Here is a 25,767-nt window from a genome sequence, read left to right as displayed (position 1 = left end):
ATGAGAACCTTTGGCCGCAGTACACATACATTGCGGGTTCGAATAAGTTCCGCCATTTTAAACAGGAACCAAAGTGGTAAACGCGAGTTAATTTCAAGGCAGAATCTAAACACCTTTCTGACTAATTCACTACGTTTTAAGGATTTTAATCACTCGATCAACTTAACGGAAGACATGTCAAATTTACAAAAGCTAGCATTCGCTATTATTGAGCACCTTTCGTCGGAGTTGAAGTCTGGTGCCATAACAGGCGACTCAGCGGAGAGTTTAGAAGGTTAGACCTAAAATGTAACAGCTTACAGAGATTCAAGAAAAAAATTTCCTTTTCCTTCTATGATTTTTTAAATATGATTATGTTTTACACTTTTTGAACCATGTAAGTGAAATGATATCCGAAAGATAATTATAAGTTTGCATGTGATTTAAAATTTAATTTCACTTTCTCACAATCAATTCCAGTTTCTGTTAATTTCGGCCTAAACATGATCAAATGTATTTTATTGCTTCCTGCTAATAGCACTGCCTTTCTGGCTAATTTTCATATCTAACGTTTCCTTTTTGATATCTTTTCTCGTCTCAATATTTAAATCTACCATCATGCCTCCTTCCAGGCAGGTGATGAGAAGGGGGGAGGGGTGGGATGTGGTGGGTGACTTAACTGGAGGATGCTGGAGAATGGATGAGTGTATAGATGCACAGCATTTGAAAACATTCTCTGATTTCAGAATTCACATTGTGACATCTTTTGTATTCTATTACGGTAAGCTGTAGAGACCCTCAGCAAGATGGAATCTATTTGTTGAATGTAATAAAGAAACAGAAAGTTGTCTATGGGGATATCATCTATGCACTTGTCCTCCAATAGATCATAATTAACCCTTCAACCCTTAAGAGTGACTAGCATCCAATTTCTCCTTGCTATATCAACCCAAGATCACACCTTAAGGTCATTACAATGAAGGAAATGGTCCCCAACTAGAGATGCTCTGGATTATGAAACAAATTCTACTTGTCAGCACCTTAGGGATTGTCTAGGGAACAGTATGGAGAATATACATGAGGATGTGAGGGTGGAAAGGGTTAAGAACCAATCAAAATGCATGTGTGGTGTAGCTTTTCTTGTAAATTTTATCACAGTTTGTGTGTTTGAATGTTTTTTTTTCTTGTAGTTTCAATCCAGTGTTTAGAAGCAGTCTATGGTATAAACAGAAATGATCCATCACAAACAGCAGCATTGAAGAGTGACAAACCTCTAGCGGAAATATTCAAAAATGCGACTCAGGTCTGTACTCAATTGCTTCAGTGGATCTCCTGATAAATAATCAAAAACAATTCGTATTTTAATGGACCTACATGGTTTGGTTTCCTTATGCCTCAGCACTAGTGAAGAAAAAAAGCTATCTAAAGAATATCCTATATGTCTTTATATTATGCAGAAACCTAGGAATGAGCCTAATAATATTTATTCTGATGGCTATGTAAGATTTGTTTTCAGTATTTTACTACTGTCATTTTACCAAATAAGGTCATGAGGATATGCAAAATATGCTACAGTATTACATTGTAAACAGGGAAAAAAAACCTTTATGTCTAGAAATACATGCAGTAATGAAAATAGCAGATTTGACAGCATTTTGTCAAACCAAATGAATGTTCATGGATTTGATGATTTTAGCAAATTTTAGTCAAATTTTTCAAAGCAAAATCAGCTTGATTATGTAGTTTAGTTATATTCAAATTGGTAAAAGCAAAATCAGCTGGGCAGATTTGACAATTTGGCAAATTTTCACCATTTTCATTACTGCAATCATTTCTGGACACATATCAGTTAAAAAAAAAGCATTTAATTTCAGACCAAGGGTGGAACAACAGCTGCTCAGCCTACAAGAGAAGACAGAGAAAAAGCAGAACAACTGAAAACAGAAGGTATAATCTGTAGGAGTTCTATTTTTTTTTACTCCTATTTAAAACTTTTCTTTTTCCATTCCATTCTCAATTTCCATTTATACCAATCTCTTCCCAAATTTTGCAAGTTCGCAGGAATTCAAAGAGTGGCCAAATAAGTTGTTAAATGATTTTTTAAGTAAATGGCTCTTTCAACCAATAAATCTTATAAATAAAACAAAACCTGTAACACTCTCACCTGTCAAAATAATGATATAATTTGTTAAAATCTTAATACCAGGAAATCAGTTGATGAAAGAAGAAAAGTACCAAGAAGCTATCTGTTGTTACACCAAAGCTATTGAATTGGATAGTTCTAATGCTGTGTTTCCATGTAACAGGTATACATTCCAATTACTATGATGCAGTTAAGTGCAATTTAATGGAGTTAACAACAAGTTGACGGGTAATCCTTGAAGGCGAGGGTGAATTTCATGTAAAGTCAAGCTTTTAAAATGATCTCGTACACTCAATTCCATGCTTAGGCAATTGCAAAAGACCCTTACAACAATTTCTGGTTTAGGTTACATTCAACTACATATATTTTCAGACAGATAAGTCTCATCGTAAAATAACAATAGATACCAATCAATTTAGTTTGAAATCATTCAAACCTAAAATTTGTTTTTATATCAGAAACATTTTCCAGTTCAAAGTTAATTATCGCAACTTTTTCCTTACAGAGCTGCAGCTTATGGCAAGATCGGTGAACACCAAAAAGCAATAGAAGACTGTCAGAAAGCTCTAAGTTTGGACCCAAACTATGGAAAGGCATATGGACGAATGGGGTAAGTTAACCTTTTACCTCCAATGAGTGACCAAGACAGGGATTCTCCCTACAATATCAATACAATATCAACCAGAAAAGTGATGAGAATAAAGAAAAACATAGAGAAGGGGATTATTAGTTGTTCTAATACCAAATTCTCCAAAAATAAGAATTACCTAGAAGACTGTAAGGAAAATTACTAAATTAGATCTTTGGCGTAAAAGGGTTGAATTGGATCAAGGCAAAAATGTTAGGCATTATTTTCGTCGTGCAGGAAAAAACTGTGTATCAATTACACAAAATGTTTGTTGGATCTAAGATATTTAATATTAAATTTATGAAAGAGATAGAGAATGATTGCAATTATACAAAATATCTGAGACTATTCCACAGCTTGGTGATTTTGTTTGTACCCATGGTTGTTATCAGAGAAACTGGGAAACCTATAATCTCTGGTTTGGATTGGTCACCATTACTGCAAAGATTACCAAATTATTGATTTTGGTTAGCTTGGAACTTCTATTTGAAGTTGCTTGACTCATGATTCTTATTATGTAAAATATTTCAGGTTATCATACCACAATCAGAACAATTTCCAAAAAGCAAAGGAAAGTTATTCTAAGGTAAAATATGAAATATTTGTCTCCATCATAATCATTTGGCTTTTAACTTTTTAACTCCTGTGAGTGACCAAGACAGAATTTCTCCTTACTATATCTGTACAATATCATGCAGACAAGTGATAAGAATTAAGAAGAAATATGAATAATGGGATTACTAATTGATCTGCTACAAAATTCTCTAAACTAACTTTATGAGAATCATTTGGCAGACAGTAAGGAGAATTACTAATGAGATCTTGGGAGTTAAAGGGTTAAGAACACTTACATTTAGTTTGTAAAACATATATATATGTTATTTGCCGGCTGGGAGGTCCGTATGGTGAAAAACTGTGACCGAGGTCTTGAAAATACTGCCCGAGGCCGTAGGCCGAGGGCAGCATTTTCAAGACCGAGGTCACAGTTTTTCACTATACGGACCGACCCTTAGCCGGTAAATAACATATTTATTGTTTTTAAACTTGACGAAATTCTTTCTGAAAGAACCCGAATGATTTATGCCCGTAAATACGGCAAGATCTTCCATAAACTGAACAATTTTTGAGTGAGTAAATGGTAGTTAAAATAGAGGTGATGCAAATTTAAGAGAGATGCCTCAGCGAAACATTTTCATTTCCGTAACGATAAAGGTGATTTAAAAGGCTTCCAAACAAACTTTGAAATATTATTTTTACAAGTATCTGTCACAATATGACACCTGTCAATTAGAGAGCGCGCAAGAAAAAAAAAAAAGCGTAGGAACATTTGAAAACCAACAGAACTAGTTTGGCAAGGACTGTCACGACAATGTTTTCTTCAAAATCAGTTAATGATCTAACGGAAAGTATTATTCACTCTCATCGACCACTCATTCATGTACGAAGATTTACCTCTGTTCATTAAGTAAATGGCGAGGAAAGTAATTGTGAGTAAATTCAATTTTTTTTATTTTGAAGTTGTGAGAGTTTGCTCGTTTGTTTGCTGTAATGGCGTGTTTAACTCTGATCTTTCCTTCACAAAAACTAAATTCGAACGGCACACTCCAACGAGACACAAGGGAATGTAATGCGGCCTTTTCTCAAAAAATTCCTTCAATTTCTGTTGTGCAATTTAAGGTACAAATGTCCAAATTGAACGGAATTGGAAAGACTCACCAGGAGCGTATATTTGTTGTAGAATTTAAAACTTCGCTCGCTCTTTCACTATGAACAAATTGCTCGAGAAAATTCAGATATTAAATGAATGAAAGTTCCATCGTTCAGTTTAACTGTAACCAAATACCTCACGTTTCAACTTTCTGGGTACTTTTTGTGAACGATTAAAATTAATTGCAGACGGTTTCTAGGCCGCTTGTCAACCAACGTAATGACACTATTGTTTATACAAATTCATTCTGAAACCAATATTTTTCTGTCAACCAAAGAGATTTGATAGAGAGAAAAGAGAGGATTCATAAGTTATTTATCGGCTTGAGGTAGTGACCGACGTTTTTGCTTAAAAATACAGCCAGAAAAAAAATACAGCCCAGCCAGAAAACGAGGTATATTTATGAAAAATGACAACGAAAGTTGGGATGTACACGGCGACTCACGAAAGCGTTACCGTGGCCCGTGGGCAGAGATAGGAAAATACTGACCGGGTAAAGAACCAATCAGATTGCAGGATTCGTTACCGTGCCCTCTAAAAAAACAATAAAATTCTTTACTGTACTATGATTTAAAACTTTTAAACCATTTCTTTATATTTTCATGTACATGCATAAACAAAACTGATGGGACCATTTATTTAAATTTTTTTAATTTTGTTGTGAAGTTTGATTATAAATCTTCAAAGTTGATAACGTTTCAATTCCTAATCAGTTGTGGATAAGTTTAAATTGTGTTTTCTGCAAAGTTTGTTGAGTAATACATAAGCTTTTTGTTACAGGCATTAGAGTTAGAACCTGGCAGTACATTTTACCAAACCAGTTTAGCACAGGTGGAGGAAAAACTAAACGAATCCCAAAGAGGAACTGGTAATGCAAGGCCTGCCGCTGGAGGTAAGAGTGGGACTGGGATACACTTTAGAGAAAAGTGATTTATTACTGTGCTGCTGGCCTGGTGAGACAATGACATTTTACTGTTAACCTCCTATGAATCACCATGAAATAGTTTCTCCTTATAATGTGAATTAATATCAAGTAGACAAGTGATGGGAATAAAGAAAATCTAAATGAGGGGGTTGCTAGTTGATCCATTACCAAATTCTCCAAATTTACATATAATTATAAGAATTTATGACAGACAGCAAGGAGAATTTCCGGATGAGATCTGGGGAGTGAAAGGGTTTAGAAATGTTTCCACTGTTTGTTGTAAATCATAAACCCCAGGTGATGTCCAAAATTCAAAGAGGATTTTGGGGGAAAAATAGAAGTCTCACCCAAATTATCATGAATCTGCATTGTACACTGTTGTACCCATTGTCTACACCCCTGACCCAAACTCATTACTTTATAATTTGCTGAATCATTGCTAACATGGTTTTGCATGAACAAGGAGAATCACTGTTGTTCTAAAGATTAGATATTCTTTTGATTGCATCTTTGTCAGGTTTACCTGGTTTAGGAGGACTTGATTTGGGTTCCCTGTTAACAAATCCTGCAATTATGGATATGGTATGTCAGCTTCCTTAGATCAAGCAAACCCCTCTGTCCATTTCATTATTCTGTTATCAATTTATCAATGATTTTGATAAATTTTAAGTCTTACAAAAAGGTTAATACCAGATATTTTTGTTGTTGTAAAACTGTTCTATGGTTAAATGTGATTGTCTATATGATAAGCTAAGTTAAGTTAAGTTGTTAATTTGTATACTTTAGAATGTTCTGTGTGATTTAGATTACTTAAATTGTAGTTTAGTCAGATCAGGGAAGGGATCTTTTTTCGGGATATTTCTTTCTGGGATATTTTTTATGGGGCTGGGTGTGGGTGTATTAACCAGGTAGGGTACTTATGTCCTATTGTTATGCACCTGTACTTGTACTTGTACAAATCCATTAAATACACCATTTTGATTGGTTCTTACTTATGATGAGTTAAAGAACAGATGCAGAGAGATATCACCATTACCAACATTTTGCTCTTTGCTGATATAAAAGAAATAGATTCCATGTTCCCACAAGTCTGTACAGTAATAGATCACAGAACACCACAAAAATGTGGCTCCAGGTTGTTTGCTACTTTTTTTTCCTACCACATTTTGATGTCATTTGTGATTTAGTACTGAACAGATCCACAACAACATGTAACTCCCAGAAGTGATAAACTTGTAACTTCTCCCTATAATATCTGTTAACATTATCCAGCCAACAGGTAATAAGAATACTTAGACTTATCAGAATTTGTCATTTAGATCTAACACAAAATTCTCATAACTTATTCACAAGGAATTGTGTACCAGTTAGAGGGGAGAATTAACAATCAGATCTTGGGATTGAATGGGTTAATAATAACTACTATAGTGAGTCTGACTGACGGTAGAAATGATGATGAGGGTAATAATGGTGACTATTACAACTGTTATTTTTAGGCCCAAACTTTTATGAGCAATCCAGGAGTTCAGCAAATGTAAGTAGAGAATGAAATATCAGACTCAGTGTACTTTCACTTTAGACATGTCACACTGTAGCTATTTGTATTATTTGTTATCTAGATACTGATGAAATACCAGGTTTTTTCCTTTTACTAAAAAATCATATCTTCATCACGCATGGTGAAGATACTGTTTTTATCTTTTACGCGTGAGGATATCGGTGTCACCATGATTACTAACATGATTAGCCAATTACAAGAGAGCTTCCTGCTCAGGCGCACAGCCAGTTCTTTTGAAATTTCATTCACAAAATGGCTTTGAGGTGCGAAGATGGTACAGTTACTGGTGACTTTCCCAATGAGCTGCCAAATTTTCACATCGATACTTTTTCTGAGCTTCATAACATTTTTGTGACAGGCATTTTGCGATAGGTGACCACTTAAATTGCACTATTTATCTGTTTCGAAATGAATTTAAATAAAGTTGTCTTTTATGTAGGAATTTCACCAGTATCTATTAAATAAACAGAACATTACATGGCCGCTAGGGGATACAAATTTTATCTTCTCATGCTGAAAGTATTTCTCCCCCTCTTGTTCACTTCACTCACTGGTGAGAGATACTTTCAGCACTTGAAGATAAAATTCGTATCCCCACATGGCCATGTAATATCCTATTTATGTCGTAGTAATAACAAAGATTCAAGTTTTTTTTAAGAATTGTTCTTTTGTATTTTATTAGGATGACAAATATGATGCAGGGTGGTGCAGGCAGTGCTGGTGGCGCAGCAGGAATTTTTCAGGCGTAAGTTTTTATGTCTATCTGAAGGATCTAGCAGAATGATAATGCTTACTAACATTATGAATAATTATCAATTATTTCAATACAATATTAAGCAGGCAAGTGATGAGAATAAAGAAAAGTATAAATTATGGAATTATAACACTGTTGTTGATCCAATACCAAATTCTTAGAACTAATATCATAAGAATTGTGTGGTAGACAGTAAGGAGAATCACTAAGGAGATCTTAGGAGTGAAAGTATTAAGGGTAAATAGTGTTTTGTTTACACAACAGTGCCCAACAGTTTGGAGAACGGATGCAAGAATCTGACCCAGAGTTGTTTGAGCAGTTAAGGGGGCAGGCTCAGGCTGCCGTCAATGAACACAGAGGACCGAATCCACCAAGAGATGGGCAAGATCCAAATCCAGGTTAGAATATGGAGCTACAAAAAACCGCTAATGTCTGAAATTATTATCAAGGGAACTCTAATGCATACAAAGTCTTCAAAAATTTGATGCTTTATCTACAGTCAAATTAGAACTGAAGAGGTGTTAAACAAAGAAGTGATTTGAATTATTTGCAAACTACCACGTCTTTTTTTTATTTTATACTAATTTGAAAAAAAGAAATGTCTTTCATATTTTTGATAGGCATAACTTTAATTTGAAGGAACCTATAGTGACAGGTTTGTTCAAGAATGCTTGCATGAGCAAGTTTTTCAAGCGGTTCACATTGTTCTCAAAAGTTGTTTTTGGACCAGAAATTAAAATTGTTGGTCATTAGATAAGCTTAAAATTTAGTCATTCTTTTTTTTGCCTTAATCCAGATTGTTGAAACATTGTTGACTAAGGTGTAATGCAGATTATAGTTACCACTCAACAAATTTTATTCAGTTGCATTTTTGTTCTCCTACAGATGAAGAAGACTCTAGCACACAATGAGTGATTACTGGATATGCAAATTGCAAGGGGAAAGCTTAAAGATAAATTTCATGACATCCATGGATGAATAAACATAGGACCTATGGCCTCTAGAAAAAGAAAAAGTGTCTAGATCAATGCAATTAATCAAGTACTTCTTTTTACGACCTAAGGCACATTCTGGTATTGTTCAGTTTTCTGTTTTGTTTTGTTTTATTTTGTTTTGTTTTGTTTTTATTGGGAACATCTATAAATATTTAAAAACAATATTCTGATGTTGTGCAGGAATTAATTTCAGTTATAAAAATTTTATTAATTTTCACTAATGATCACAAGTGGTATCATGATAACACTGAGTTGTTACCTAAAACTTTTCAAAGTGAATATTCTAAGCCACAGTAAAGGTAGGGTGTGAATTTTACAGAAGTAAGGAGCCTGGGTGGCTTTGTCATTGTAGACTAGGTTTCCCTGAGAAAGTGTGACTTTTTGGATAGTCTGCCCACTCCAATGAGTCTTTCTTTTTTGCTGGGTTCTTTTAATTTTACTTTCTGATTAAAATGTAAACTTTTTTCCTAACTTTAAAGTTAGTTAGATTAAAGATATACATTAGAAGTCTATTATTTTAATTGTATTGCATTCTTTGTGTGTAATTTTTTATTTAGAAAATATTTTAGGCAACACCTTGTTATGCCTATGGTGACATGTCAAATGTTTGGATGATTCTTCTACCTTTGAGATTATGTGACAGGTCTGTTGACTGTCATGTCACACAACCCCAAAGATTGTGTGACACATCCTTTGATTGTTGTACAATTCTGTGATAGGTCACAAATCCATTCTTTGTTATGCTTGTGCTAAGGAATGACTTGATTTCTCATACGATTCATTAATCAGAGTATCGAACATCGCATGGCTGGTCAATTAAAAGAACATTAATTTACACATAGATGTAAAATTTCCAAGCTTGTTTGCTCTTTGTTGACACTGACTCCAGTTTGATAAAATGTTAATTTTTTTTTCTTTAGGTCGTTCTTGAAAATAGATTTGCCTTAGAGACGAGAAAGGTTATAAGTGTGAGAAGTCTTTTTTTTAATATTCGTTAGCCTCTTCCGTCATTCATGAACACTACTTAGTGGGGAGCTGAGGGAACGTAATCTGGTGGTTATTTTAGTTCCGGTTTTGCACTCAGCAAATCATTGAGCTCACCACAAACAAAGGCGAGAGATCAGGCCACTTGTGATAAATATTTAATTAACCGTAACTAATTATTTACGAGCCCTTGTGACCCTTGTGTTTGAACACTGTTTGTTACCTGCGGCTACCGTTTTGACGAAGTCATGGGATTTCTGTGGTCATTAGCAGCTATTTTTGCCGGGTATTTTATCGGTGAAATCGTTCGCCTTGCCCTCCGACGAGTCCTTCCCAAAGTGTACTACCCATACGCCAATGAACTGATCTCTACCTTCCAGTTGTCAGTTTGCGTCTTCGAGATTTCCGTCATCGGAAGATTCTACAATCCTTGGATTGCGCTGTGGTGTTCTTTTGTTCTGCTTACTGTAAAAAATTTGGGGTTTGTTTTTGAAGGAGCCTTGGCGAATCCTTGCGGGCTTTTAGAGGATCTAGTTTACGATCAGGGATGGCTCACGGATAATCTAGCGAAAATCGTCTTCCAAGTTTTAGGCGCGCTTTTTAGTTTTCCGTTCATTCAGATGCTATGGCTGTCGACATGGAGTGAACTACATTATCAGCAAGTCAAGAAAGGCCTTCGATCTACGCTCGACGTTTCCCTGTTGTATGGATTTTCGATCGAAATCTTGGCCACTTTCGTGTCCACCACGAGCGACTTCTTGTCACGTGGTACACTAAGAAGGTTCAACCCAGTGATTCGATCGGCGGTCTGTGTCCTTCTCAGCTTTTTTCTTTCCGAAACTACTGGAACGTGGATGAATCCTGCGCTGGCTACGGCCCAAACGTTCGTTTATTGTTCGAGAAAAGAGGTTATTACCGAGCATCTGTTCGTGTTTTGGCTCGGACCGATCATCGGAACACTCGCGGCTATCGAAATGAACACTTTATTTCTGAAGCCTTCAGTGAATACCCAAAGAACAAAGAATAGCTTAGCAAAGAAGATCAAGCAATCTTCAGCTAAGAATCATCGGAATAGAGCAGTGAATTCTAACAGCGAACAAAAGGAAAGACTTGCAAAAAACGCGTAACATTATTTACTATAAAATTATGAATGAAAATACCAAACACAGTAACTAGATCTTGAGGCCTATTCACCGGTTTGAGGTCAATTTTTTATCGAGTCATTCTAACTCGATTTTATTTTGGGATTTTCTCGATTTCTGAAAAATTCTCGTGGAATGCTAGAAACAATTTTTACCTTGGGCAAAGGAAGATTACAAGCACTGATGAACGTGTGTTTCCCATGCGATTTCGTGACAAATCATTAGCATAACAATATTTCCTTTGCCGTTTGCCCTGTGGCGCACGATTAACATATGTTCGTTTTCGAAGAATAACAAACGAAGTTCATGAAAACTGGTATCAAATGGAGTGAAGACATCTTGTGGTATTTACATGTTATTTGTTCAAATGTATTTACGTGGCTCGTATGGGTGAACCGGACACATTAATTAAATATTCGCTTGGGTGCAATGTAAAATGGAAAAATATTGTGTGAAAAGCACAAAAGCTGTCACTGTCTTTTTTATGATTTTAAATAAATATTGAATTCAAAATAACATATTTATAAACCATATTTCGGCATGACTCATCTCACTGTCAGATCAGTGTGTTGTATCTAAGTGTCCGTTGCATTTGTGTTTTCATGCTAGATAAAAATTACATTATCAGTCTAAATTACATCACAATATTTTTTAAAGAAATCCTCTGAGCTCCGCGTGATGCTAAGACAGTCTTTCCCAGACATCATGGGAGATACTGCGACGGAACAAGAATCAGGAAAATTTCATGATGGTGTGAAAACGACACTTGTTATTGCTAATTGCTAATATCGGCTCTCGGAAATTGGCACGTACTGTTCTTTCCTAAGGACATAGTTGAATTATGTCGGTAATCCATTCATTTAATTGTGATCTCTGAATAGTGCGGCATAAATCCTTGTTACACCACAAAATAAAACGAGATTAAGATAACTTGGGTAGTCTATGTCCATCTGCTTCACGGTTTATGAGATACGGGGTCTTTCAGAGAATTTATAAGCGGGATACGGGATATACGGAGGAGATATCGGCCCTTGGGATAGTCTCGCTGGATATCTGATCCTCCCCACCCTCTCTAAGGGCATTACGACGAAACAAACCCAGTCCACGCCAGGTGTTTCTACCAGCCAAACGCATTAGGACGCTTACGCAAACGGAGCCATCCGAAAACAAATGAATAAAGGGGGTAAGTTTCTAAAGAAACTGGTGCTGCGAGGGAATATAACAAAATAATTTGTTTTTTTCAACTGAGTTGATGATGTAAATTAGCCTCTTCAAAGAGTTTTTAAAGCTGATGTTTTGGGCGTTAGCCCCTCATCAGAGAGAATTGTGGGTTGTGTGTGTTTATTTGCAGAATGGGTGGGAAGACGGCAACGATAAAAACACGAATACATTAGGTGAATGAAAAGCGTTCGTTGATACAGTGAGGATTAGCAGTGCAGATTAGAGAGATAAATTTTTGTTCTAGGATTTTGCGGCTTTCCAAACTACCTAAATGTAAGGAAAGGCCGCAAACTGCAACATACTTCCTAGAATGATTGGGGAGATCAAAGTGTCTAGCCAGTAGCTAGACAATTTAATCTCTCCATTGATCCTGTTGCTTTCTGTGGTTGGGGCTTAATCCTTTACACCCTAACCGCTGACCAGTATCTAAATTCTCTCCAAGCATTTCCTTTGGTAGAGGGTCTTAATGGGGAGATAGCTTGTACTATTGACGACTAAAACTTTGCTCATTTTACGGCTATCGGTTTTTTGGTTAAGAGAAAAAAGTTTACAGTTGACTTTTTTTACGACTGGCGGTTAAATTTTGTCAATTTGTGAGCCTAACAGCTAAATAGGTTGGCCGTTTTACAGCTTAAGGTAAACCCCATTGGGATTGGCTATCATTTCCTATAACCACTTGATCTTAATGAGTGATTTAGCAGTATTACTGTAACGAGAAATTAAATGTTGGTCAAGAAACCGAAGAATCATCACAAGTTCTTTTTTTAAGAAGTAATCATTTGGTATTTTAACTTAATTCCAATTCACCTTTTGGGCTTTAGATTGCACGTGTAGTATCACGTGATTTTTGATGTAAACAAACCCCGAAAATTCGGACATCGAGTCGAGCTCGCTGTAGAACGTGAGGAAGCCTTGATTCCCAAAAATAAAACCGATTTCAACTCTACGAACGTGTACGATTGCAGTTGTTTAGTAAGTGTATACCTAAACATAATGGTTACGACAAAGAGATGAGCTTATGGCACCTTAAAAAACGATTCACGATACCTCAACTGCTGGGTAAGAAACGCTAACGGCGACCCAGTCAAGTTTTTCCATTTTCCGGGGGCAGTTGGACAAAAGGAGAGAAGGCAAAGGTGGATAAGGTTATGTCATCGAGGTGACTCGTTTGTGTGCACGAAGGACAGCTCGATGACATAACCTTATCCACCTTTGCTTTCTCTCCTTTTGTCCAACTGCGATTCGTGGGCACTAATTTCCTGTCGGACGGGGATCTATCTGACAATCTACGTACTAAACACCCTGAAAATACCTTATCAGATACATCACTGTATGCAGAACTAGTTCAATTATTCCATGCCGCAACGCTTCCTGTAACATTCTTCGCATCTGCTTAAACGGCCGCGAAATGACAACTTGCTTAATAAACGATCAAATAAATGACGAAAGAAAGATGTCAATTTTGAGCTAAAACACGCTTCTTGAAAGTGGGAAGTTATTTAAGAAAAATTTCCAAAGCCGAAGTTTGGACACATATGCTGCGAGCTCGACTCAATGTCCGAACTTTCGGGGTTTGTTTACATCAAAAATCACGTGATACTACACGTGAAATCTAAAGCTGTTATAACATTGAAAATAGAAAGTGTTCCTCCTACAGAGTCCGTTATCAATACTATAATGACAAAAATACAGTCTTATTTACAAGCTCATTTGATCGATCACTGTGACTTCAACGCTCCATTTTGGAAGGAACCAACGGAAGAAGATGGAGAAAACAGTAAAGGAATAAATGATACACTTCCATCTGACCAACACTGCAAAAACAAACAGACCAAAAATTATTGATACACATAACGTCTAAGTCTACAAAATACAGTTTCGTAAATTTCGCAAATGTCCAATGGCACTACAGTGAACCTTTTCAAGCGTTATAATCATGTCTTTCCGACTACAGTGTAGCTTAGAGATGTAGGGTACTTTGCGCGTTTTACGCGCATAGTGCGCGTTTTACGCGCATAGTGCGCGTATAAGGCCATACGCATACTGAGACAAACGAGCCTATGCATCTATTCTAAGACGCGTTTGTGTAATTGGTAGGTACGAGTTAGCCGATTGTTTTTCCTGTTTTGGAATGATAATTTTTTTTCAATGGGCAAAGCATTTGCGTTAAAAACTGGTGGTTAAGCCGTTCCCGATGTCCGTCAATCGTTACACAGTTTTCGCACGCCGGAAAACTCTGAATTCAGAGCCTTTATATTTAGTTCGGTTTGGAACCATTCATAGACTTAACCTTAACCTTAATCTCAAAGAGGTTCTCTCCACCAATGCATTGAATCTGATTCTAGTAGCCAGCGCAATGGACCAGTTTCCTGTCTTACAGAAGTAGCAACATCTCTGGTTCCTTCATGCCAACAAAACTAGGGAATGCTCCCTAACATGAATTCAGATAAATGTTTGAGCCAGTCTCATACCCTACACACTTTTTAAACTTGCAAAATTTTCATCCACAATCTCGACTTACAACAGTCAGAAGTGCTCCTTTCTTGAAGTCTTGTTGAAAAGTAACAATTTGTGGAACTGTTTCAGGAGGTCCCCTTACAAAGCCACTGCAATAAAAACAGCAAAAAGTTCTAGTCTAATCGTCCCAGCGAGAGTAGCCCGCAGAAGCACTATGATCGGTACTGATTACTGATATTTTGAAAACCTTGGCAGAAGTCACCATCAGAGTCGAAACAGGAACACACAGAGAATTGATTAGGGAAGTCAAAGTCAGTTGAAACTGTGGAAAGTTATTTTCAAACAGTTCTAAAGAATATTGAATGTACTAACTTACTGAAAATTTCCTGACTAACTCACATGGCTACAAAGACATCCACAAATAACTACATCCTTTGATATTTCAATTCAACAGAATTCCTCACCGCAAAATTCAGTTATTTCCAATCTCAAAGGTTCAGATGTTGGTTTCTAAATTCATAAAATCTTTTTTTTCAGTAAGGTAAGTATTGGAATAAAGGTGGTAAGTTTCTAAAGAAACTGTGATGCTGCGTCGGTGAAGGAGTATAACAAAACAATTGGTTTTATAACCTGAGTTGAAAATGTAAATTGGCCACTGTGAAGTGTTTCTTCGTTCATCTGCTCTGAAGAAATGCTAACGCATGAAACGTCGGGTTAGAAACTGTTTCCGGTGGCTAATTTACGTTATCAACACAAGTATTGGAATAATTCGGTTCAATATTCTTTTACAAGGGGGGGAGGCTTGACCACGTTTCACCTGTAAGAGCAGGATGAATGGAACGCCTACCTGTACACAGATACAAGTTCTCGAAGATTATTACTTACCAAGGCATGCATTTAAAATGATGGTTGTCAATCTGGTTTTGACACAGCAACTAGTCTTGAGCATGTTTTTTCTCATCTGTCAAGCGACAAAAAATTTCCACCGATAACAATTACCCATGTGAAACATGAGGTTGACGTAGCTAAGTTACAGGTGTCCTAAAAAGCAAATCAGCATTCAAACAAACTTGTCTACAGATCATAAAATGTGGTCTGTGTAGCGGTGTGCCGTCTTTGGCTGTGAGATATTTTTTATTTTGCTATGAATACACCATACATTAAGTGAAAGCTTTCACACGAGGACCGCTTGGGAAGAGAAAAGGATGTCCGTTCAGAGGGTGATTGTTTACCAAAATGACTCTCATCTGAAAATCTAACTTTGCCAAATACAGCGGTTTCTGGAAGGTCTGTTGGAGAAATTGACAAAGTGAACGCGACTCAATCGCCAAAAACGTAACCTGGGTATCTGGTAATCGATGCATTTCAATAAGTCAAATAAAAAAGATAATTCATCGACCCGCTATGCCTCGTCCTTACACTGATAGTTTCTACCATCCTGAGGTGTCAAGAACCGTGACCTGGAAACGACCCACATACCTTTCGGTTTTCACGTGTACTTTTACGTTTTTTGGCGACAATCTTTATTGAGGACACATGCTATACCTTTAAATATAACAGCCAGTCTTCACCAAATGGGTCCCAAGCCATGGAGCGCACACATCCACCCAAAGTTACTGACCATCAGTATCCTCCAAGGTATGCGGCAATTAAATCAGCACACCTCACCAGCCAGACGCGCACCTTTGCCACCGTTGCATTACGGCCGCCCGTCGTCCTCTAAAACAGATATCGAAAATTGCTTTTTATGTTTTGTCATAAGTAATTGTTGACCTGTTTTTTTTTAATTCTATAACTCCCAAGATCTGATAATTTATTCTCTTCTAGCTGCTGCACATTTACTTAGTAATGAGTTACAAGGAATTTGGTGTTAGAGCAAGATGACGACTTTCACCTGATAAATTTAGGTATTATCATTACATGTTTTGCTGGTTAATTTAGGGATAGTATATTGAGAATTACATTGTAAATCACTTCTGGGATTTTAAGGGTGAACAAAAGGTATTGATCAAGCAAAATGTCTAGCACAATCTTTAATTTAAGGACTTTTACTTTCGAAATAAGAAGATCAAAGACCAATTGCATTGAACTGAGATCATACAATACAAGCAAACCACTAGCTAATAACTAACCATCCAAGCTTCCAATGGCAAGTGAAGAAATTTGTGGCCACGTTAATTCGCAATAATTAATATTTTGGACCTGGTTAACAAAAGACAAACGGTTAAAGAGTACTCCTAAGCTCAAGGACAAATAATTTATTCAGAATCATATTTCCGAACTTACAATTACAGTGCCAACATGTAGAGCATCCCAATTTGTGCATGAGGTAAGGCCATTCACTTACCAACATTCTGAAACTGAAGTGAATACAGAGCAGGTTCATATGCCAACAGCAAACACAAGAATCTTTCCATCAGGACTCCAACAAGCTGCCTATATAAAGTAAAGTTCAATCCACACAATCATCATGTTTACTTCCATAAGCATTCCACACCAACAATTGTGTTACCAATTTCTAAATTACCCAGAGAAAAGCAAATTCTATTAGACAAATGAGAGGGATTTGCCTAACAATGGTGTATACTAAGGCTGGATAAATTTCCAATATATGGTCAGAAAATAATTTAAATTGCATTCATTTGGTTCTTATTCACTTATTCCTCATGATTAGTTCAAAGAACTAGCCAACACTCTCAATAAACTGGGTGCAAACATAAAACTAATTTAATGTCTGCATGTATCTCAATTTTCAAAAGATGCGATTCCTTATCCCTAATCCCTACGAGATCCTTGATTAAAAAAAAGCTGGAATTAACTGTAAAAAAATTCCATTTTCCTACACAGTGTTATCCTTTTCAGGCAGTGCGCCAGTAAACTTTACTGACAGGTAGTACTCTCTTAAAACTGACTAAAATTGCTTGGAATTCTTGAATAGGCTAGCAGATTCAAAGAAGTGCCTCTACTGGTTTGAAAATTTATTTTACCCTAAAAAAAAGGAAGAGCAAGCCTACAGGTTTTAATATAGTTACCTGACAGGCCCCTCGCCAAATTGGGACCACTTTCACATGTTCACAAGTCTGAGTCTCCCATACTCTGTTGATAGGAAAACTGCCATCAACACGTACACGTCTTGATTGAAACATCAGTTCTCACAAACTCCCAGAAACTTGTGCTAATCAAAAGCAGTCAATTTCATACTTCGAAGAAAATGATCGTACAGAACGCTAAAATTTTTTCCCATAGCCTTTTCGTTGGAAAGTGTTTGTAGATAGTGTTTGTCATTGAATTTGAAAGCGTTTTCTTGAAGAATCAGTATCATAAGGTCTCCCAAACATGTTTTGGGAGCAGAGGTTTTGACTGATGATGCCCTTTGTATTATTGACATACAACTCATTATCGGTAATTCCCTTTTCCTAGGGATTGGTCTACATAAATGAGCCATCATATTGTTGACTACAGCTGCCAGAAAATACAGTTACCACACTCAAGCAGGGACGTTAATCTGTGAATAACTGTATTTAATTAGTTAGGTTTGCTTTGACAGCTATAACAATTTGCCTAAGATGACACAGACATAGTCAACTTTTATTGTAATAGTTGGAAATGAGCCCAACCTGAACAAGCTAGAGGGTGTGGCAATTAATACATTCCTCTCATCTGGTGACCAGGATGTGAGTGTTACACCAACTCCTTGCTCTATATAAGGGTGTGGCTGTCTCCAGAGCCACATCCCACACCTAGAAATTTTTTACCCCAGTGAGAGAAATAAATTACAGAAACAGTAATGTCGTGAAGTTTTGACAAACTTGAAGGAGTTGACTTTTGCAAGATTGCAGAAACAATCCATAAATTGAAAACCCTTCTTCTAAATATTACCCTCTACAGTTAGTGTTCTACAGGGATTCAACTGTTTTCTGTAAGTTATAAATTTGGCAACTCTTGAAATAAAATATCATAAGACATTATCTCCAATTGACAATCTAAGTAAGGAACACAACCTGGCAACCATGCATCTACCATGTTGCCCTCTTCCTAATTAAAATCGTTCCTAAGAAGACATTTCAGCCATTAGGTACCATTAAATTGCTGTCTGCTGGGTGAACCAGCCACCAACAACTGGCACTGGGACTCCATGAGACAGTTGTTACTGGGCTATGACATGCGATAGGACAGATGAAGCACAGAGATACCTCCAAGTCTGCACAGAGAAAAAGACATCAGATTTATTACTGTGCCAGCTGAAACATTTGGCTATATTTCATTACCAACTATGCTCACAAACAAATCAAGGAAAGAAACAATAAATGTGCCCCCTCCAAGTGGAAGGGGTGCGATTAACCCCCCCCCCAATCCGAAGGAATCATTTATAATTCTGACTTACTATCTGCTACACAATAATCTATGATGTTAGTGCTGAGAATTTGGTATTGGGGCAAATAATAATCTCCCAAATGATCCTTTCTCTAGTCTCATAGAGGGCCTACTTGATATTGTATTAACATTGTAAGGAGAAATTATGTCTCGAGGTCACTATCATGCAAAAAAAAAAGAAAAAAAAAAAGGAATACATACCTTAGAATGGGTGCTGATGGATTAACAGTCCAGACAAACAAACCGCTGTCAAAGCCAACCACCAATACAGATCCTGACCGAGGTCTGAATTTTTAAAACAATAATTTAAGATAAAATACATAGAAACAATAATCAGAAAAAAATCACCACACATACAGTGTATCTGTAATTGCACTGCAAATCTAATACTTTAAACCCTAACACCATGATGAATTTTATCCATATTGTTCTCCATACAATTCCTAAGGTGCTGACAAGGAGAATTTGTTTTACAATCAAAAGCTTCTTTAGTTGGGATGATCATTTCCTTTATGACTCATGACCTTAATGTGTGTGATTTGGGGTGGTATTGTGAATCGATATTTAATTCTTCAGTACGTTAAAGGTTAAAGAAAACTTAAACATGGTAATTACTACAGCATTTCAAATCATCAGCCCTACCTCCAAGCCAGGCAACTAACAGCTTTCTGTTGTTTGTGCTCTAGTATCGAACCAAGTCACTAAAAAAAAAGATAGTCAAAAAACAATTTTTATCTTACCATCAATAAAATTATTAAAAACCAAACATGTACATTCACAAGCTCACCATGTTCTATGGCAGGGAACACACTCTGCATTTAATTCAAATGTCACCGTTGAGGTAAGGAGATAAGCTTAATTATTGGAAATTGGAGATTCGTAAAAATGAAGAATATTCATAAATTTCATAACTTAGCCCACGTGCAAAACCAAGGTCACAGAAAACGAAACCCAGGCCACACCTGTGGGTAATGAGCACTCCCAGCACTTGTGCTATGCATTCAATCGGTACTACCATCATACAAAAAATATCAAGGCAATGTTAATGTCTTCACACATATGAAGCAGGAAGATTTTCTTTGAATTAATAATATGTGGGTCTGAGTGGAATTACTTCTGATTCAGCCCTACCTCTACTTCCACTCCTTATTATTCAGTAACATAAAATCTCCAACTTGATAATGTATAGACCTAACTGAATCATCCTGAAAAAGTCTCAAAAAGCAATTAATAAGTTCAATGCCGAAACCAAGCGGATTAAAAGGAACAGGAGACTGATGAGCAATAAAGGTGTTTAACATACACTGAACACCTTTAGGGAAAAACTAGTTAAAAAAAAGTGAAAAAAGAACACCAATTTATATGTCATGCTTTACAAAGATATAGGACTCTGATGCGATTGACAATTAAAAGTGATTGCATGGCAGCCTGTCCTTTGGCAGGCTATAGTTTTTCAAGAACAGCAAGAGTAATAAATATTAACAAGTTATAGTGGGGATGGGAAGGGGGCTATGGTGGTAGACATCGTTAAGGCACATCCCCATGAAAATCATGAGAAACTGTACAACATGCTCCAAGACCTATGTAGAAGCTTCCTGTACTGACACCTACCACCTTCTCTCACTCATCCTCCCCTCCTCTTCCCCCTCCCCCCCACACCCTGCCCTAGTTGATTGTTCAATCACTCACCACTAAACTTTATTTCAAAAATTTATACACTTTTATCTCATTTCAAACAAAACTGCCATGCCACCACAAATTTAGCAACATGAGGGTGCCACGCAAATGCCCGGATGTGAGAGTTTTTCCTGGAAAATCAAGAGATTAAGAGACTAATAGATGGAGATAGCTTGCTATCTACTTGACTGCAGTACTCTTTTGGTAGCTAATGGCTCCCTCTGGTGATAGGTAAAGTGTAACTCATATCAGAATCTACAATATTTCATCTGCTTTTAAATTTATCAGTTACTTTATTAATCAACTGAAGCGAGATCTTCTTTCATTAAAACCATTCATAATGTAAATAAATAGATTTCAAGGAAATAATTTAACTCTACACCTGAACAGCACATATTGCACAATGATGATTGAACTGAGTGGAGTGCAATTTGAAATCATACTCACAATTTCAAAACTGAATGAATATACAGCACAAGTTTGATTTGAAATCATAAGTCTGATTTCAGCCCAAAATTACACAACACAAAGTTCAATTATCACTTTATTACATCCATTATGAAATTGCAACATTCACTTGCTCAAATACAGTTTTTTCTAGTCTGTACAAATATTTAACTGACCCAGTATCAAGCTGGTTTGTAAATAGTTGAAAATTTAAAGCTGTCTGTTATTTTCCTGCATTTTGATTTATTCCTAAAACAAGCCTTGAAATATGATTGGTTGTTGTGTAAAAGTAAAGCTTTCCCATTGGCTGGAGAAAAGATGCAATTTCGAGCAAAAATTGTGTGACTCATGGGAAAGCTATTAAATTGCATCATGGGAGCCAATCAGAGTGCAAGGATCTCCTGCGATTTCAAAATGAATGTAATAAAAACTATGATGAAGCAAAAGTAAGTGAGTTACATATAAAATAATTCACTAGTAGGTCTAAATTTTAATTATTTAATAAAAAAATTATTTCCGTTGGTTCATACAAACTGTTATATATAATTTTTGTCAAAATAAAAAGAAAAGTTACAAATCATACTGGTTTAAAAATCACTCTGACCCATATTTCATTTAACCTAAAACACATTTTCAAACTAAATCTACTTTTGTGAATCTAAAGTATTACCAAGAAGACACACATGAAAAGGCATCGATCATTTCCTCTCTGGATAACTGAAAGCAAAAAGAGAAGATTTAAAAAAGTAAATTTTATAAATAGACTTACATTACAGAAATAGAGAAAGACCATGGTAAGACAAAAAACGTCTTTCTTTATATCTTTACTAAGCGTAGAACTTACCATCTTCCTTATTCTATTTAAAAACAATGATATCGACATTGCTAATCCTAGCAGTATGAAGGATGCATGTCAAATATAAAGTTAGTAATAGACCTTGCTCACAAAAGAGTCGCTGTGGCTCACTGGTAGAGCATCAGAGTTTTTAAGGTCTAAGGTTCAATTCCTTGTGGGGACGTAGAATTATCTTTGTCCCACACTCCTGACAATACGGAAAACATGTTTCTCTGTAAATTACATAGTATTTAACTGTGACAACATATACATCTACAGCACTGCAGGCCTTTAACTTGAGCAAAAAAAGTTCAAATTTGTATATTTATATAAGCTTAATTTTAATAAATAATAGGTTTTGCAAATAGACACTCTCCCAGGGTTGTCATTAAAGACAGTAGGTGGCACAAACCAGTCAGCTCTTAGAAAATGCGAGTGCCAACTGCTTTATGAAATGCGATCAAATGTAGAAAATGTTAGCTAAAGTCTATTCAACTGATTCTAACATAAATGACTGGCCGAAAAAAAAGATATTCAAATATGTCCCAGAATCCTGGAAATCTCCTCTAAGCAAACCTCAAATTTTCCAAAGGAGCATGTCCCAGACCTCCCAAGAAGAACATGTTGCTTTCCAAAATGCCATGCTTGTTACAACTCAGCCACTGACTCAGTTCAGATCATACATCTATTACATTTTCTAATAACAACCATGCTCTTCCTAAAAACATATTTTAAAGGTTTCTTGAAAACTTACCTTTAAATGAGGGAAAATGTAGCCATACAGCGATAAGAACCATCTTACCACAGTGTCTGTTCCATTGCTCATATGCCAAAACCATGACGGAACTTTGACAAGGAAAAATATTCATTGCCAAGTAAATTTTCATCATAAATTTTGAAGATTAATTAGTTACTTAATAAAGCTGTCAATGTAAGCAGGTAACTGGCACAATTTACTGTCTTCTCTGAAAAACAAGCTGGCTATTCCAATGCCTGTAGCCTAATCTTCAGTAGTTCAGTTACTCAAAATGTTTTGACAACCCTGCTGAAACATCTCAATTACATAGCTGTAGTCAGAAAATTTGTTATTAATGGACTTGGAGACCATGGTTGCCTCCTTGCATGAGGGAATAGATTTGCTGATTATCAGCCATTCTTATTCTACATATAGCAAAAAGTAAGCGGAAGGTAGGTGATAAGGTATTATCAACTGGGTTGATAGTGTAAACTGGCCACCATAAAGAGTTTGAAGGTGGTTTAAGTCTACATCGTTAATAATTATGTTCGACAGAACTGGAATCCATAAGTAGTGATACAATTTGCCAAACTAACTCACTTGAGGACTGAAACACTTATTCTTACAAAAAAACCTCCCTTTTTTTCATTCTGAACATTCATTAATTGTACATTGTACCTTCATCCTTGCTTTTCTTGACCTCTTGTAGCATTTCAGACATTCCTTTGGAATGCCTAGATAATAAAATACATAAAATTCCATGTATTAATACCAATCCCTACAACACTTGGAAGGGAAATAGTTCTTTAGGTTTCAATTTCATGCGACTACTGAGCCCAAATCAAAGTACAGTATATATTCATAGCTTCCTCGTCAATAAGTAGCAATAGAAACATATTAGGTAACTGTCTTACTCTCATAATGGCACAAAAATATGCTTAGATGTATGTCTGTGGACTGTTTAGGGGATTAATCATTGATCATTATCATTAATAAAATAATTCAAATAGTACACACGCTCTGATTGGTCATAAAACCATTTTATATGAGCGTATGGACACACGGTTTTCGTTCCTCTTTCATTAGTTATTTTATAAAAGAAATATAAAATGGTTTCCGTGTTTACATAGCTGGATGTAAACACTTGGGAGGTTGGGAGAACACTTGATAAGCTGGAAACCACTCCGCTTCGCGTCATGGTTTCCTATGCTTATCTCGTGTTCTCCCAACCTCCCGCATGTTTACATCAGGCTATGTAAACACAGAAACCATTTTACATTTCTTCATTTATGCACATTACACAACATGGGATCGTATTCAGCATGAATGCACCATCATGGAGAATGTGCATACGAAGTGTAATGATTACTGTTAATAGATTAAAACAGATTGCAATCCATGATCTTTGAAACAATTTGATATGAACAACAAAACAGAATCACAAAACCCTGCCCACAGTAGTAAAGGATGCCTAGCAATGGCCATCTGGAAACAAACATTTTTCTGAAAATGAAACTTGAGGAAAACTTTCGCCTTCATGGAAAAGTTAATGCTAAAGGACGTATATATCAGGATGTTTTTGCCATATGTAAATGTTTTATTTGGTGATGTGCTGGAAAAAATTTATACAAATATTCTGCTTGTACTTACCAAACCTTAAGAAGCTTGTTATAAATACTTTTTTCTTTCTTCACTAATGACCCCCAATCTGGATCTATAGAGCTGGACAAGTATTTCCTGTCTTTGCACTCTCTTTGTTTACATCAATTGAAGGATACTTGATCCCCTGATGAAACACAAAAACTATTATTCCTATCTTTCCATTGGAATCATAAGGGTTTCAAAAATTTCAAGAATTTTAACCTTAAGATCCTAAATGATTAGATTAGTATAGAACTGTTGCATTAATCAAATCAAATCTTCAACATTGATTCCCCTCCAGGCAACCTACCCATCTCATGCATTTGAAGTTGTTCAAATTCCCCATCACTGGGGCCAAAATTGTGTTCAAATGTCCTACCCAAGTGCTAGAATTGATGGCTCAATTTTTCCTGTGAAAAGAAAAATCAGCCACCTTTGCTTTCTACACCTTGACCAGGCTTTAAACCTGTGTGCCTTTGGGGTGCTCAATTTTAAAGAGAATTCCCAACTTAAATGCCCTCTAAAATGATGTTTGCAAAGATCAGCTGTACAAAATCTCTTTTATTCTAAAAATAATGTACAGTTACAAAAATACTTTATACTTTGATCAAAACTGATACATGCTGTGGTGAATGCTAATGTCTATTAATAAGAATCTAGACATTGACAACTGAGAGGTTTAGACTGGGCACAGGCAGGTTACATATTAGTCCTTTCCTTACGATTGAGCAATTTTTTCAGCATGAAAATCAAAAAAACTGGAAAGAGTCAATGGCTATGCACCACGCTGGCCCATTTTAATTGCAAAATTACTTTAATATATTACCGTTTTTATATGTGTCTGTGCACTTCTTATTAGCAATCAAGCATGCAATCAAAAAGTTTATTTGTAGCTTCTAAGAAAGTTTTGTTCCCCCTCCCCCCTCCCCCCTCCCACACCATAGACAATTTGGATTATTTCTATATTTCATTAGTTTTTGAAACTTATTCCCGATTACTAGACCGTTGTTTTCGTGTATCCGTCGAATACCTTTGATTTAATAGTCTTGTGTTTTATGTACGTAAGATATATGCATTTAATAAACTATCTGGTCCCAAACAAGCCTTTGTCTCTTTGTCTATGGTAATGTAAATTCGTCTCTGAGCAAATGTAACAAAAGTGGTCTAATCAGCGCTATTATCATATCATCAGTACAATCTGACCCCACTGGATGTACAGCTATTTCATAATGATATGGTTTACGGTCTCAAAAAAGATCATGCTAGTAATAGTGGTTTCGTCTTGGTAATAAGTCATTTGAAACGGACTGTACCTGAGTTGCGGCCACATATTTTGACAACTTTGCAGTGCTGTAATCCTCAGCTATCAATCTGGCATTCATTTCACATAACGTTACTTCGCCCTTTGAGGGAGGAGCTGGAAAAAAACGGACAATGAAGCCATGTTTGGATGTCAATCACAGTTCCGCAATTCAAAGATGGCGGGAAGGTCTTGTTTTATTACCAGGCGTTCCAAACCCACGTGAGAGACTGGGCTGGTTGATTGGCATTCTGAGTGTTTTG

At 36.3% G+C, this 25,767-nt stretch overlaps 2 protein-coding genes and 1 pseudogene across 2 annotated transcripts; 2 read left to right on the top strand and 1 right to left on the bottom strand.

Moving 5' to 3' along the window:
- The first annotated feature begins 32 nt into the window (after positions 1-32).
- On the top strand, positions 33-9,547 carry LOC131791219 (small glutamine-rich tetratricopeptide repeat-containing protein beta). Its single transcript, XM_059108563.2, has 12 exons — positions 33-274; positions 1,170-1,282; positions 1,854-1,926; positions 2,186-2,285; positions 2,628-2,732; positions 3,282-3,336; positions 5,239-5,350; positions 5,901-5,965; positions 6,880-6,917; positions 7,624-7,686; positions 7,960-8,093; positions 8,581-9,547. Exons 1-12 carry the CDS (start codon positions 175-177, stop codon positions 8,604-8,606), a joined length of 984 nt encoding a protein of 327 aa, XP_058964546.2. The 5' UTR covers positions 33-174; the 3' UTR covers positions 8,607-9,547.
- Positions 9,548-9,653: 106 nt separating this feature from the next.
- Positions 9,654-11,332, top strand: LOC131791186 (aquaporin-12-like). The gene has a single exon (XM_059108517.2). The coding sequence runs from the start codon at positions 9,923-9,925 to the stop codon at positions 10,799-10,801; it is 879 nt and encodes a 292-aa protein (XP_058964500.2). The 5' UTR covers positions 9,654-9,922; the 3' UTR covers positions 10,802-11,332.
- On the bottom strand, positions 11,300-25,661 carry LOC131791167 (aladin-like; annotated as a pseudogene).
- Between the last annotated feature and the right edge of the window lie 106 nt (positions 25,662-25,767).

This window comes from Pocillopora verrucosa, chromosome 10 (genome assembly GCF_036669915.1).
Source record: "Pocillopora verrucosa isolate sample1 chromosome 10, ASM3666991v2, whole genome shotgun sequence".
NCBI lineage: Eukaryota > Metazoa > Cnidaria > Anthozoa > Scleractinia > Pocilloporidae > Pocillopora > Pocillopora verrucosa.
This window is presented reverse-complemented; position numbering and strand designations above follow the sequence as displayed.